The sequence below is a fragment of the Ischnura elegans genome, chromosome 11 (assembly GCF_921293095.1).
Source record: "Ischnura elegans chromosome 11, ioIscEleg1.1, whole genome shotgun sequence".
Classification (NCBI taxonomy): Eukaryota; Metazoa; Arthropoda; class Insecta; order Odonata; family Coenagrionidae; genus Ischnura; species Ischnura elegans.
In genome coordinates, this window is record NC_060256.1 from 58838082 (window position 1) to 58852923 (window position 14842).

The window sequence follows — 14842 nt, forward strand, 5'->3', positions numbered from 1 at the left end:
CATATCTAATTTACTCTTTGCTCTGGTGTCATGGTTATGAACATCAGCTCTTGTGAAGTACATTTGCAAAATTTGCTCGTAATCCTAGACACTCCTACTACGTGTATTAACTGTGGCAGTGAAGCCACCAGATTCATCGATCAACCTAATATATAAAAGGCAGAAGATATTATGATTAAAGGGAGGTAGATGATGCATTCTTTGGGCCCTTAAATCGCACCATAACGTAATGAATCAATTTAAGTATTCAGTATAGTAATGTAGTGTTGAGATACCGTACTTTCCCTAATCCATGTGATCGGTCAACTCTGGGAATAATATTACGCATTTTGATTGGCAATGCTCGAGATGCAACTCTCAAACTATATTAATGTTTATCGATTTTGTATCTAATAACGTAAGAATACGCGGTAGAGTTCATGAATATCGCAGTGAATTGAATGAAACTTCACCGAGAATTTACCGGGCATTTCTCTGCTGAGAATTTCACCGCGCCGATCGCAATCTCTGAGGCACTAACGCAAAGGTTCGACTTACGTAAAGTTCGACTTACGCAGAGTCTGCCGGAACGCATCTCTTACGTAACTCGGGGGATGCCTGTAATGAAAATAGTGAGACTTAAAGCACAAAATTAGGAGCAAAATAACTTCAAATTTTCATATAACCGCACTGGCGGACGTCAATGACTCACGTGTACTTATTTTGTCTTTAAACAAACTCCTGATCTTCAAACTCCTAAATTTATTATTCTCCTTCGCAGATGAATTTCCGAAAAATCATCCTGGCTCACAATAATTACGTAAACCCATTTCTTCCTGAGTAATCTTTGATTTTCGAAGAGACAATCACTTATAAGAGGTAGTGGCAAAATGGCTGTGAGGCTGCCCACGGTATATGGTCAGCGCTGCCATTGGCGGGATTAGGAACCATATCAACTTACGACACAAATTTGGGCAAATGACGATCAGAAGTGCATGGAGACAATCGTCCTCATGTAGGGTTCTCGGTTGGGACACACTAACAAGTTGGGCTTCATGATGTGAATTCCTTAGCACAATGCTTTTCAGGAACATATCTCTAGTGTCATGGGAGTTTACATGTACAGTGAAATTTCTCACCATTACATCAGAGATACTTACATAGGCAATCCATGGTTTTCAGACCAGATGTGCTCCAAGCATAGCTCAGGGATTAGTGGTCTAGAGTCCACATCATTGCTAAACGAATCTGGAGGAGGAAGGCTCAGGAGACGACTGTCACTGGGAGGCATTATGGGGGCCGAGAGATTTCCAATCCCACTGGTGCCACCCTGGGATACAGCTGAGAGGGGAGAGGAGGCATGCGCAAACGTGGAGTGAAGGGGGAAACCCAGACGACTAGATCTGCCCAGCATACTGCTAAACAGGGGACTCGGAGTTTGCTGGTGACTAAAAAGAGAGTAGAAAAGTATTAATGATAATAATAATTTTTTACTGGTCCGGCATTCAAATACGTGATGTAGGATAAGTAAAAAATTACTACTACAATTTACCTATTACAACCACAAAACAATTTTAAAACTGTGAAATTCTGCCATTAATGAAATCATCAATACATATTGTAGTTCATTTTAAGAAGTAAAAATTCCTTGATTTTGTACCTAAATACAGTAAAAATATTGATACTCTTCAATTCCTTGGGTAACGCATTGGACAGTTTTTAACCCATTAAGTTTGGACTAAACAATGCAGTATTTGTAGATACATATGGAACATGTAAGTCATTTGAACTTCTAGTAAAGTGTTTACATTATGTACATCACTTTTTTTATTAAATTGGTTAATATTATTACAAGCATTCAATAACACATACAAAATATAGATACAAGGCAAAGGTAACAGGCCCAGCTTTCTACAAATGGGTTTGCAGGGGGCAAGGTCATGTGAGTTAGCTAATAATCTAACAGCTCTTTTTTGCATTTTGACAAATCTGTATGCATGAGGTGAAGAACTCCAGAATAGGATGCCATTTGTGATATGAGAGTAAATCTGCTAATAGTATAATGCCATTAGAACATCTTGGGAAACAGTGAGTCTTAAAGGCCCTTCTTAACCCATTCAAGTATTAATGCTTTTACTACCAGCAGGCCATTATACACCAGCCCTCGTTGGTTGTACAAAAACAGCCACGGGCTGAGTTTACCAGCAGCAGGCTTATCAGCCCAACTTTTTTATTTGGTGACTGCATCTAATTTATGTGCATGTGCTTCATTCCTGCTTCTATCGTGTACTATAAAAATATCATGTAGATGAAATACAGTGGAACTTGGTTAGTACGTTCCTCCTTAGTACGTTTTCCTCTTTAGTACGGCGATTTCCCTCGGTCCCGGTACCATCCGAACAAAATACAGGTAAAAGAATTTGGTTAGTACGTTTGAAAAAATTGCGCTTTCCTGGTTAGTACGCTCAATTGCTTGCCGTGACGCAACCCGCAATTCGTTCTCTAGTGTCTTCTTAAGGGTCGCAAGCGTCTGAATTCATGATTTAATTTATTATTATTAGCCATTAACATTCTTCCATTCATTCCACATCTCTTTCTTCTACCGTAATTTATCCAAATGCATTTCTGAATTCTTGTGACGTACTGAATAATAAAATGCGGCCATTTTTCGGGAATGTCTGACTATGTCAAACTACAGCCAATAAGAAGCCCCAATTTTCCCCACCCCGAGCTCCTCACCTTCTGTTGCCTTTGGAGCGCTTGGGAGTGCCCACTGCTGCGCACCAAGTTCGTGAGTGGGCAATAGGGTAGTTTCCTTCATCAAAGAAAACGATAGGCATTGATTGCGATTCGTTGCCCACCATTAGTGTATTCATAATACACAAATTATTTGGTTTTTGAAATACCGGTTTAGACGAATGGCAAGGGTCAAATTTTATCCTCATTTGAAAAAGGCCAGATTGGCGCCCATGCGATTCCGCTCCGCGTGACGTCACAGGGACCTAGTTTCTACACGAGAGGATAGGAATTATACATCGTCTGAGGTTACCAATGCATGCATGAGGCACAGAGCTCAGGGAAACATGTCTTAATAATCACCTATTAAAACTGGCTAAGGTCGGAAAGTTTTCTTCGCTTGATAAGGTATTAATAAACCTTTTTTAAGCCATGCGCTACCAGACAGGAAGGTACTCAGCTATCCGCTAGCATCCTGCGTCCTATCAGCGCTCAGAGCCTCGATCAAGGTCACTTCACAAGGAGAGAGGGGGAACCAGAAATGCGGCGCACGGACTTTCCTACTTACGCGTCGCGTTTTTGCGCGCTTGAAATTTTTCACTTTTCATTTAATCCCGAAAAATAGATATCGTCATTTAAAAATCTAAAAGCGCGAAATACGTACTCCAGGAGTAATAATCTTTCGATTTAGGCAATAAAAAAATAATAGGAAACCACCCTATTGTTGCTATTGCACGAGTTATCATGATGAAGAAATGAGTCTTAACGGTATTAGACAATTCCCACATTATCTAAAGCAGTGCTGCTCCATAAACTCTACATCGTGCGTATTTACTTGACTACTGTTGCGGGAGCAGACGATCCTCTGGATCTCCACGCGAAGCTTAGCTTAAAAATACTTGATCTCGGAACGAAAGCAGACGACATTAGACAAATTTTGAAAGTAAATTTCAACTGTTTAATATAAAATTTTCTTGTAATTACGTCGTAATCTAATAATCTTGCGTGTCATCAGTCGATATATCGATCGATTTTACAATCGAAATGGTATAATTCCAGAAGCGAATGTCTACGGCTGTTGCCGTAATTTGAAAGTCAATATAATTTTGCCCAATTTTTATGATGTTTAAAAAACCAGTTGACTTACTCCGGGTTGTTGTTATATTCTCCGAGTACGCTGTGAGAAAGAAAAATGATTTGTCTTCGCTTGTCTGAGCTTCACTCGTCCTCGTTCTGTAAATATATATAGGATAAATCACGGGAGATAGACGCCGTAATCATGAAATCGTCCCCGGGATGTCCATGAAAAATTGCGATTTTTATTCACATGGTAGCGCTCATTTTCTTGATTTTAAATGTGAAAAGAGTTCAGGAAGGCGATCCTATGAGAACTACCGATAGTAATTGTAATTATGACGACTTTTTCACTGATTGCAATAACCCCGACTGCTATTATTTACTTTCCTCGTTAGTACGTTTTCCTGGTTAGTATGTTCATTTTTCGTGGTCCCTTCAGAAACGTACTAACCAAGTTCCACTGTAATTAAAAATCTGAAATCTGGCAAATACCAGAGAGGCAGTCTTTTCACATCCCACCTGAAATGGGCTTGAAGTAAAATGGTCAAATGAAAAAATAGAGCATTTAATATTGAAAAAGAAAGAAAGAATACTTCACTTTTATGGATAAGTCCTAAAATATTAAAAAAATAATGGCAAGATAATTTTTTGAGAGCAAGTGAGCAGAAAAGAATACTTCACTTCTATGGATAAGTCCTAAAATATGAAAAAAACAATGGTAAGATAATTTTTTAAGAGCAAGTGAGCATATTTTTTTCCGAAATTGAATCTTCAAATAATTATGGGAAGCAACAACATTTAGAGGGTTTATGCATTCATCAAGTGAAATAGAAGAAGAAACATACGTTTAATAGACTTTGCGCAATTCTAGTATTCAAGATATTCGAAATTTGAGGTATTCGAATATTCAAGCAATGATTTAATATTCGAATTCGATATTTGAGTTTGATAAATCTGCTATTCGACCCATCTCTACAAGAAAGCAATACAGGATTAGATGCTTTCCCATTGAACTACTGCAAAAAAATTTCTCAAGCTTTTGAGAGGTTAGGCTCTCCATTTCTGACAACATTTCCAAGAAAAAAACTTTGGAGCTGCTTCGTGTATATGCTAAGGACCTAATTGCATTGAAGCCTTCAAGAGTACAACAGATCCCATGCGAATTTGAAGAGGTGTATATTGGAGAAACTAGCAGGTTCATTGAAGCAAGAATAAAGGAACACCAACGTTATTTCTGGCCATTACAACCAACAAAGTTAACAGTTTCAGAGCATTCAATTGAACATAATTCACAGTGTCCGGCGATATCTGGTGGAAATGTTTTATATCCATGAGAATAAAATAAAATGGTAAATTTCCACACAATTTTATTTACAAAATTCGACACGTAGTGTCATTATCAAGGTCGTGACCTTGATAATGACACTACGTGTCGTAACCGGGTCATTATTTTGTAAATAACATTGTGCGGAAATTTGCCATTTTATTTTATTCTTATGGACATTCAATTGACCTCAGCAATGCTATAAGATGAAACCAAACACAATAGCTTTGCCATTCAAATGAATATTTTTGATTGAATCACAAAGGAGGCCATTCAAATTCAGTTAGTCAGCCACAACTGTAACAGAGACCAAGGGCTAATCCCGAGCAAAACATGGAATCATATGTAAAAATGGCAGGGAAAGTCATACCCAGCTTCTCCAATCAGAACCAGCCTTACCCATCCACAACAGTACGTCCGCCCATCACCTGAACACAGTCTCACAAATTGTAAGAACATCTACTAAGCCCTAAGGATGACCAAAAAATATTCAATCAGACATCAGTAAAAATAGAGAGTTTAACTCGATTGGAAGCCCGAGATAAAATAAGCATGTTTTTCTCGTACTTGCCTATACACACATGCAGGTGAGACACACCACATCGACTCAACTAATGTTTGCCCCTAGAGTCTAAAGTTAAGCCCTCTTTAGTTTAAAGCTTAAGTTTAGCCAACACATAAATTTTGCCAAAAGTTATTTCTTCACCCTTTCACTCTCAAGGCAATTTCTGTTTTTCACTCTCATAAAGCTCATGCCAACATAAACTTATAGTTGCTAGTTGTAATAATTTTAAGCAATATATTAATCAATGATATTTTAAAATACTGTAGAAGTAATACCATTTCCTCATGAGGGAAAAACATTTATATGTACGTACAATCTTGTACCGTACAATCGTATAAAAGTGAAACTAATTTAAAATACAATAAACATTTTTAAACGGGATAACACACAGGGATGATATATCAGTAGATAGTGTCGAAGGGCTAGTAATAATCAAAATAAAATTTTTGAATCAAAATATGATGGAAATCATACCTTATGAAATTGAGGGGACTGAATGATCGGCGGAGGAGAGGTGATGAGGGATGACTTCGACATGAGCTCATCCTTTGCTTCACATGCTGTAACGATGCATTGCTGCGATTTGCAAACATCACACCCAAGTGCTCATCTGGTGCTTGCGATGTATTTGGAGTGAAGAGAGACTGCGTCAGATTGGATGCAGCCGAGATGAATGATTCGGAGCGGCAAGAGTGGTGTGCACTAACGTCTCCAGGACTTGAAATAATGCTCTTGTTGCGTGCTAACATCGACGTGCCCACAGACGGGGTCCCAAAAGATGGGTTCCTCACAGCAGACGTTGACAGCTCAAAGAAAGAGCTCTGGTCAAGGATGGAACTATTGTTTGGATCAAATGTGTCGTTGATTCCACACATGATTCGGCATTCCTAAGAGAAATTCACAATACAAGAGATGCTAAAAAGCTTTGTTCAAAGACTCAAAACCCACAGTTAAGGTACAATAATTAATGTGATCCAAAAGTTCAAGACAGAGACTCAACTTTACAGAATAGCAGATCAAGAGAAGAAAATTCACTAAGTATTTAGAAGTGAATAAACAGGAAGAGGTATTACTAAGTGTTTTACACAGTGGACAAGAAGAGAAAACTTATAGAGGAGACCTAGGGTTAGGATAGAGCAAGGGACTGACTGGGCTGGAATCTAAAAATCCATGTTCTTTTAGTACATATTCACAGTGACACTATCAGTTATTATTAATTGCATCACTATTATCAATTGCATAATTTTGGTTTATGTTGAGTAGAAATATCAATGCAAAGGAATCTAAAATTAATTTTATTCTGTTTTGAAGTATGTACTACAATCAAAGTAACCACTCAGGTCATGATCCATGCCTTGATCAAGGTCACCTGTGGCATCAAAAATCATGGCATGGGGAAACTTTCATTGTGGATCACTATGACCACCATGTCTGTCAACTTGTTAAATAAGAGGGGACAGGGAAGGAAGACTTGGATTTATGTTTGGAGTGAAAGGCAATAAGCCTAACTGGGACTACATGAGGAAAGTTCAAAGTGAGGATACGGATTGCTTGGAGCAATTTCCAAAATGTCTGATGCAAACTAAACTTAACAAGTGGAATACCTTAACAATAACCTCACACTTAGCGGGGCTGACTTTTTATAAAAGAAAATGTAAAAAACAGCTCTTCCACAAAATTTAACTGGAATGAACTACTTTTATGGAATAAAGGATGGATCGTCATTTAGAAAAACAAGAAGATAGGATATCCTAAATACATTACAAGGTTCCTCCACCCCAATGTGACGGTTTAGGCAACACATCTAGCTTTCGTAGATTAATTTCAAGCAAATGCATGGAACCAATTGAATCAAGTATAGAAGATAGTCAAAGAAATCAAAAAAGCAGGGTGAGTAGTGGAAAATAATAAAAATATTTTTTATAATTTAATTAAGATATTTTCTCCAGTAATTTAAAGCATATTTATGCATTGAGAGAAATTATTGGATGATGTAATTTGCTATTTCTATAATTTGTCAACAATGCATCGGGTGGTTTATGGAGAATGACATGACAAATACTGCTCCATAAGAACCTATGATGACAACCAAATGTGGAACACCAAACCCACAGTAATTTAAATTTCATCATTATCCACTATTCACTTCACTATTGTTTTTCCCATTTCTGTTGAGGGAAAAAGCAAAAAACACTGTACATTAACACGCTGAAAAAGCAAGTCTTAAAGGTATTGATCCAAAAAATACTGTATTAGACAGCATATAAGATGCACCAATTTTTCCAAAAAATAGCTCAAACAAATCACCTGCATCCTATATGAGAAGGTTCCACCTCCATGGATTAATGCACAATACTGACTCCATTATATTTACTAATTTACATTTATTATTCAATTGAAGAATGTTGTTATTATTAAACTCATTGATATCATGTGATATCATTTCTTGTTTATTATATATTACTACAAGACTGAAGGAGCTGGAAGCGAGATATCGAACATCCTTGATAATATTTATATGACCGTGCTCGTTCAATATCTCGCTTTGATTTGTACTACTGTATAAGATCTAAAAGGAATTGACTTAAGTTGCTGGGGGGCGGTGCCTTCATGTGGACTTTTTTTCTTGTGTATGCCAGACTGAAATGCCAGTCTTGCATGCTGGTGCATTTTATATGCCATCAAATACAGTAATTAATTTAAACTGATGAATATTTAATAAAAACTGCATCTTGATCCTAGGAATTATGATTAGATTCACAATTTTCTTCCGCAAAGCATGGAAACCAAAAACTTCCAAACATAGTACTTTTTAAATAAAATATCACAATTATATGCAAAGTAAATGACACAATTGTGCAAAGATCCACAGAGAAAAAATCATCCGCCTTGACCGGGATAACACCTTGTCCGGTAGTGTCCACAAATATCCACAGGGAAGAATGACGCCTCGGTAGCTTAACTGGCTAAAGCACTCGACCAGAAATCGGGGGATCCCGATCAAGGCGGATGATTTTTCCTCTGAGGATCTTTGCACGATTGTCCATTGCGGGTGACTGCCGTACAAGTTATCACCGCGGCTAGTCCCGCTATACTTTAAACTAAATGACACAAAGCTGTAAATGATAACATTTTTAAAAATTAGCATTAGTAAGTGCCATGCATCAACACAATTACCTCCATTAGAGCTTTCCGAATTTTATACACACTGTGAACACCAGTTTTTGAGTCGTAGACCATGCATATGCATGGATCCCCTTCATTTGCAAATATAATTTTTTGAGAGGGACTGGTCATGTAAGATACACCGTCTGGAATATAATAAATCCAAGCATTAATATATGCACTGAGCAACCCTCTTGTAAATGGGAATGAGATGGAAAAAGTTTTGGCAGATATTTCAAACCACTCAATTTAATTATACCCCTAAGTGCCAATCAGGGTAAGATGGAGAAATCCACAGATATTGATTGCAAAATATTCCCAATTGGTTCTAGTGCCCATTGTTCCACATCTGCAATTTCAGTGCCTCATATGATTCTAATCTTACTAAACTCTCTTCATATTTGTATGGAAATTTTCAAAAATAGTATGTACAAGAATCGTAACATAAATATTTTTAGCATTATTCATGCAAAATAGAGGGAAAAAGGGATACAAATGAGTTTTGTAATATCTTTTGTGCAGGACATTTAAGCCTGCTTGGCACAAGACACATAACTGCGCAACCTAATGCACGTATAAATGCAGCTTAGTAGTTCCAGCTCTACTTCTACTATGAATGTATGCCCAATTGAGGAAAGGAAAGAAAACTTCATTTGCAAAAATTATGTTGAGTTCCAAGTAAAAAACACAAAACTCAAACAACTTACAATTCAACATCAAAGTTATATAAGTTGGAACATGCACCTTTATTTCTTTGCTATCTCTGATTATCAATGGTGAAAATGTATTTTATCCTTCTCACCCTAAAGAAAAACATGGGATAGACATCAACAAATGCATTTTAAGCCTCACCAGCCATGTTCATTAGGCAGTTGGCATGAACTACAAGAAAAAAACAGCTTGAGATGAATTCACCTGGACCATATTGTGTACAAAAACTCACTTTGTTTCATAAGGACTGGAGATATTTCATGCAAAGGGTTGAGAAGACAGAAAAGTGTAGGTAACGAAGATGCTCCATCTCCCATCATTGGTGATAAAGTCCTCTCCAACAGTAGACCATATTTCATTGACCATACATTCCGAACCTTAATAAAAGAAAAACCAACAAGTAAACATTGAGTTTCAAATACTGATGTGTGGAGATATGAGATGGCTGGACATACATTAGTCTTTTACATTTCACATGGATAAAACTAATTTGCTTTCTAACCAGCCTTTGAGGAATAAGGGTGAATGGCAAAAATTCAAATTAATAATACTACTCTGCCAGGGAAAAATATTTAAGATATCATAAGTAATGACATAAAATAAAGTTATAATGAATATAATAAATAATAAATTTGAATTGATTTTAAAAACAAATCATGGCTCTCCATACATTTCATTAGTTTAACATTCCAAGCTCTTCCAAAATTTGACAGCCAATGGTTAAAAAAAACTTTTCCTTTCCCTTTGTTAAACATATTCTACAATCAATTCAAACAATTACAAAAAGTTCCAAAATAAAAACTAATGCTTTAAAACAATGCAATATTGAAATTTATTTATTTATTTTTCAAATTGTCCACATACAGCATAGTTTGCCATTTTATAGTGGCACAGTATAACAAACATAAAAAGCACAAACACAATCAAACATAATAAATTTAAATAACTAACAATGCAGTGAAGTAAACTTATTGACCTTTTTGAGTTTTTTGAGTTTCTGTTAAGGTAGGAAAGAGCGCGGTTTGTAAAGGAGTGGTTTGGAAAGGAGAACGGGTCAATGTGATCTGGAAGGGAATTTATAAGTGAAGAGAGGCGGGAGAGGATGGAACGTTTGGTTAGTGACAATCTGGGAATGGGCACATGGAGGAGCGAATGCGTTCGAGTGGGTCTGCATGGAACTTTAAAATTTAGATTGGAGACGAGATCGGGACAATATATGGCAGAGTTTAGAATGCTATGTATTAGTTTTAAATCGGATTTGAGGATTAAATTTGGAATATCAGATATAGAGCATTTGGTAGAATAAGGTTTCTCCTGTTGAGAATAATCCTTCCACAAACTGAAGATAGTATCGGAAGTAATTAAAGAAAAGAATTAATGAGAAGGTTGTTATATTTGTGTGTTAAGAAAATGCCAGTAAAGATTAAATCCTGGAGTGAAGCACTCTAAAGTGCAGAAACGTGGGAAAAGCGTCGTGGGAAACGTGTCTGAGGAAAGAGGACAAGAAAAGACTGGATATTGAAACAACTCCATACAAACCTGGAATGGCAGGGATGAGATGAAATCTTCGCCTTCCTGAGTATAAATGTTTATGTTGTTGGCATCCACTATGCACAGGCATGGAACAGGATTTACTAAACAGGAAATGAAAATGAAAAGAGAGCAAGCATTAGATGTAATACTATCCTCAGCCTGAAGTAAGGGACACATGGTAAACAAATACAGGTTCCACTACATATTTCTTGGCTATTTTCAGTCAATATGTAGATGGTGAACAATGAAAAATAAGGCATCTTTATTTTTTCAACAAGGCATTTCTGAAAATTTTCCGAAAACCCAGTAAAACATGAAATTTTGCTTTTGATTGATGATGCGTTATTTGATTTTCATTTAATACAAGGAATATGAAGTAATGAGCATGAATTGATTTCACACACGACTTCAATTCCAAAGCAACTTCACTGACAGAGGTCCAATAACATGGGTTTCACACATAAAGAGTACAAGGACAATGCAACGTCAACTTTTTAAGTATCTATAAATCTATATTACCTAATATCATGAATTTTAAGTCTATAAATGCTAAGGGCCAAGCCGATTTTATAAGCTACCTAGTGATAACATTAAAGAAATGGATTAGCCAAAATTTGAAAATGCAATATGTTAGTGGTACATTTTATAGCTTTCTATCAAAAAAATAGAAAAAGTCGATTAGTTTTTTAGATATATCGACTAGAATTAACGATGGGAATATTATGGGATTAAAACGTTTTCGTCAATATCTACACTCCCCTCCAAAATTAACCCAATAATCTATTTTCCACTCTGGAAAATAGATTATTGGGTTGATTTTTTAATGAGGTTAGTTTTGGTTAAGTGATAAAAAGTATTTTTTAATGATTTTTTGCAAATTTTCAATGCTATTCTTACGACACAAACTTGCAATAATCGTAGGAAAAATTTCATGAAACACAAAACACTAGATTTTTGTTTTAATTTTTTGCTATCTTGTAATTTCCATATGTTGAACCAATTCCGAGAAATAAAAAAATTTTGATTTTAGATTGTCGAGATGGTCAATTTTGGACATGAAACTTGACCAATCACATATATGTTTGGAATCTGCAGATAAAAAGCTAATAGGATACTTTGTTCCCTTACGATTTACTCTCTTTTTCCTACAATTCTCTTGGTTTATTCATAATACCGTATTTATCTGAATATAGTCACCCCCTCTTTTCCAAAAATTTCCATGGCAAAAATAAAGGGGGGACTTAATTCAAGCATATTTTTTTAAATTTGTCCAAACTGAGGCCTAAGAATTAGGGGGGGGGGGACTATTTTCGGAGAAATACGGTACCTCTATGATACTTTTTTTAACATAACAATGTCTAATGTGGTTTACACCAATTACCCACATAGCAACGAACCTCTCAGAGACGTCTCACCATGGTCTCGAATATCGCAAATGTCTCAGAGATGTCTCAGAGATGTAATCGTGAGCCGTTCAGGAATTAAAAAAAAAAAACTTATTTAAACGCCATCAATGCCTTACATATATATTTTTCGGTGCAATTGCGCAGTTTTGATTATTAAAATCACGACATTTAATATGGGTTTCTTATTTTCAAAAGGTCATCCATCACAAAATTCATCGCTAAAAATGATCGAGATAAGTAGGTCACAACTGTATAATTTGAATTTAGTTATTTTTTGCCTACATTTTTAAGCATACCAGAGTACAAACTCTTATGAGACATCTCAGAGACTTATCTGAGACGTCTCATGAGACATCTCATAGACCATTTTTTTGGACATAGTGACATCTCAGAGAAGTCTCAGAGATGTCTCTGAAGCTCTCAGAATGTCTCTGAGACGTAACATGCGATATTCGAGACGTCTCAGAGACGTATCCGAGACGTATTTCTGCTGTGTGGGTAATTAATAAGTAAAAGGTTATAATTTCCTTACTAAGCCTAGTGAGATGAGGGTGGCACTTACTTTCAAAGGTGGTGCATGTAGGATCTTTACACTCCTCCTGGTGCGAGCAAAATGTGGACCAAAGTGCATGTTGCACGGGTGATTCGGTGGTGTGGCAGCTGAGAACAATGCGACCATCATTCCCATGGCAAGGATTGTCTGCCGCTGCCCCACGACTCCACACTGTGGTCTTCCCACTTACATATAGCTCATCCTCGCAATCTTCTCCACCATTTAGACTAGACTTCAATGTCCACCATTCCTAATAACATAGCACAAATACATATTTATATGAAAGGGCGATTGGGCCTGTTATAAAGTAAACACTGAATTCAGCTATACACCATTCAAAAGCAGGAAACATACAAATAAAAAGTACAAAAATAAAGCTAGTGAAAAAGCAGTCGTAGTAGTACCTCTTACATAAATTCCTGGCCAGTAGAGTTCTTCCTGTGTCATGCTGAATATTAATTTATACATACAACTATTATTATTACAAGACATTTTCATATCACCCCTGTAGATGCTAGTTAGTTCAGATGAGGTAGTTCGAATTTACATTTACTGTTGCAGAGTGGGGCTAATATTAACCAAGATGATAGAATAGATTTTGAGTCAGTCTAAGAGGAAAACTCCCACTGCTATGTACAAGAAAAATTAATCACTAACTGTAACTTTACCCACTCATTTTTCTGGAGGTTGCCAGCACAGAGTGAGAGATTAATGAGCTGTGAGGTGGCTAATTTGTAGTCTTTTCCCCAGAAATTTAGAAGTAGATTTTAATTCTAATCCGAGGCAGTAAGATACTGTTAATGATACTAGTTCATAACTTTTTTGATTATGGCACAGAACATTTGAGGAAAATTCTCTCAGTGACCCTAATATCCATATCACAACAATGAATTGACATCACCAGAATAAGTGGTTGGCAAATTTATTTGTGAAATTCTATTCTTAGAAGAAAATTATTGTCGAAGGGAACAAGACAGTGAGCATACTGTGGACAAGGTAATCATAACTACATAGCGTAGAAAGTTAACAAAAATCTTTCCCATCTCCAAATACGTTATTCCTAGCGATCAAAGAGTTTCCTTCACCTTTGGAGATGAATCCGTGATGGCAACCTGACTTAATCGGTGAAGAAGCAGCGACTCTGCTTGAAACTGAGGCTGAATTGACGGAAGCACAACCTCGCCTGGATGGCGTTTCAATTGCTGCCGACCACTTGGCACGAACTCCTGAAAAAAGTATAATATTTCAATATCGGCCCAATTATAGTCACAAAAATTAAATGGTTTCAAAAGCTACGAATGGATAGCGATTCAATGTTTCAGTGAATGAAGTACGGAGAGATGTAAGCACAGTTAATGAAAACACTGCACCAAGCTAGCTATACAAAGAAATTGAATAAATGAAGCTATGTACACGAATAAGCACCAAATAAAACCCATGCATTCTGAACATAACCTAGTAATAACTTTTAAAACTTATATAGTAACAAAAAGGAGGAGTTACTGAATGATGTTTAGACAATAATATTGATATGTCAAGTGAGAGGGAAATTTACCTGAGGATCAGAAGCGGCGATCATGATTTCCTTCTTGTCATCCAGATTTGCAGACGGTAATTTCTCTGCAAGCGGACGTAAATGCAAGGATGAATACCGTAAGAGCACGACCACTAACGGTGTCGTTAGATTACAGTCAAGTTAAATGGATTTGGCGCAAGCGGGCGCGAGTGTTTCCTGCGCACAAGCACCTTCACATTTTCGATTGTCTCTTTTTTAACAATTTCATTGGCTATTG

The 14842-nt window shown here is 36.6% G+C and overlaps 1 protein-coding gene across 1 annotated transcript in view; it reads right to left on the reverse strand.

The window, feature by feature from the left end:
* Positions 1-14777, reverse strand: part of LOC124167725 (anaphase-promoting complex subunit 1) — a 72944-nt gene extending 58167 nt beyond the window's left edge. Inside the window, exons 1-8 of the mRNA XM_046545734.1 lie at positions 14605-14777; positions 14135-14275; positions 13059-13299; positions 11097-11191; positions 9790-9934; positions 8859-8992; positions 6156-6568; positions 1140-1427 (exon numbers count right to left, since the gene is read on the reverse strand). Of these exons, the coding sequence (XP_046401690.1) occupies positions 1140-1427; positions 6156-6568; positions 8859-8992; positions 9790-9934; positions 11097-11191; positions 13059-13299; positions 14135-14275; positions 14605-14628 (1481 nt within the window). The 5' untranslated portion in view covers positions 14629-14777. The remainder of the gene's footprint in view (positions 1-1139; positions 1428-6155; positions 6569-8858; positions 8993-9789; positions 9935-11096; positions 11192-13058; positions 13300-14134; positions 14276-14604) is intronic.
* Between the last annotated feature and the right edge of the window lie 65 nt (positions 14778-14842).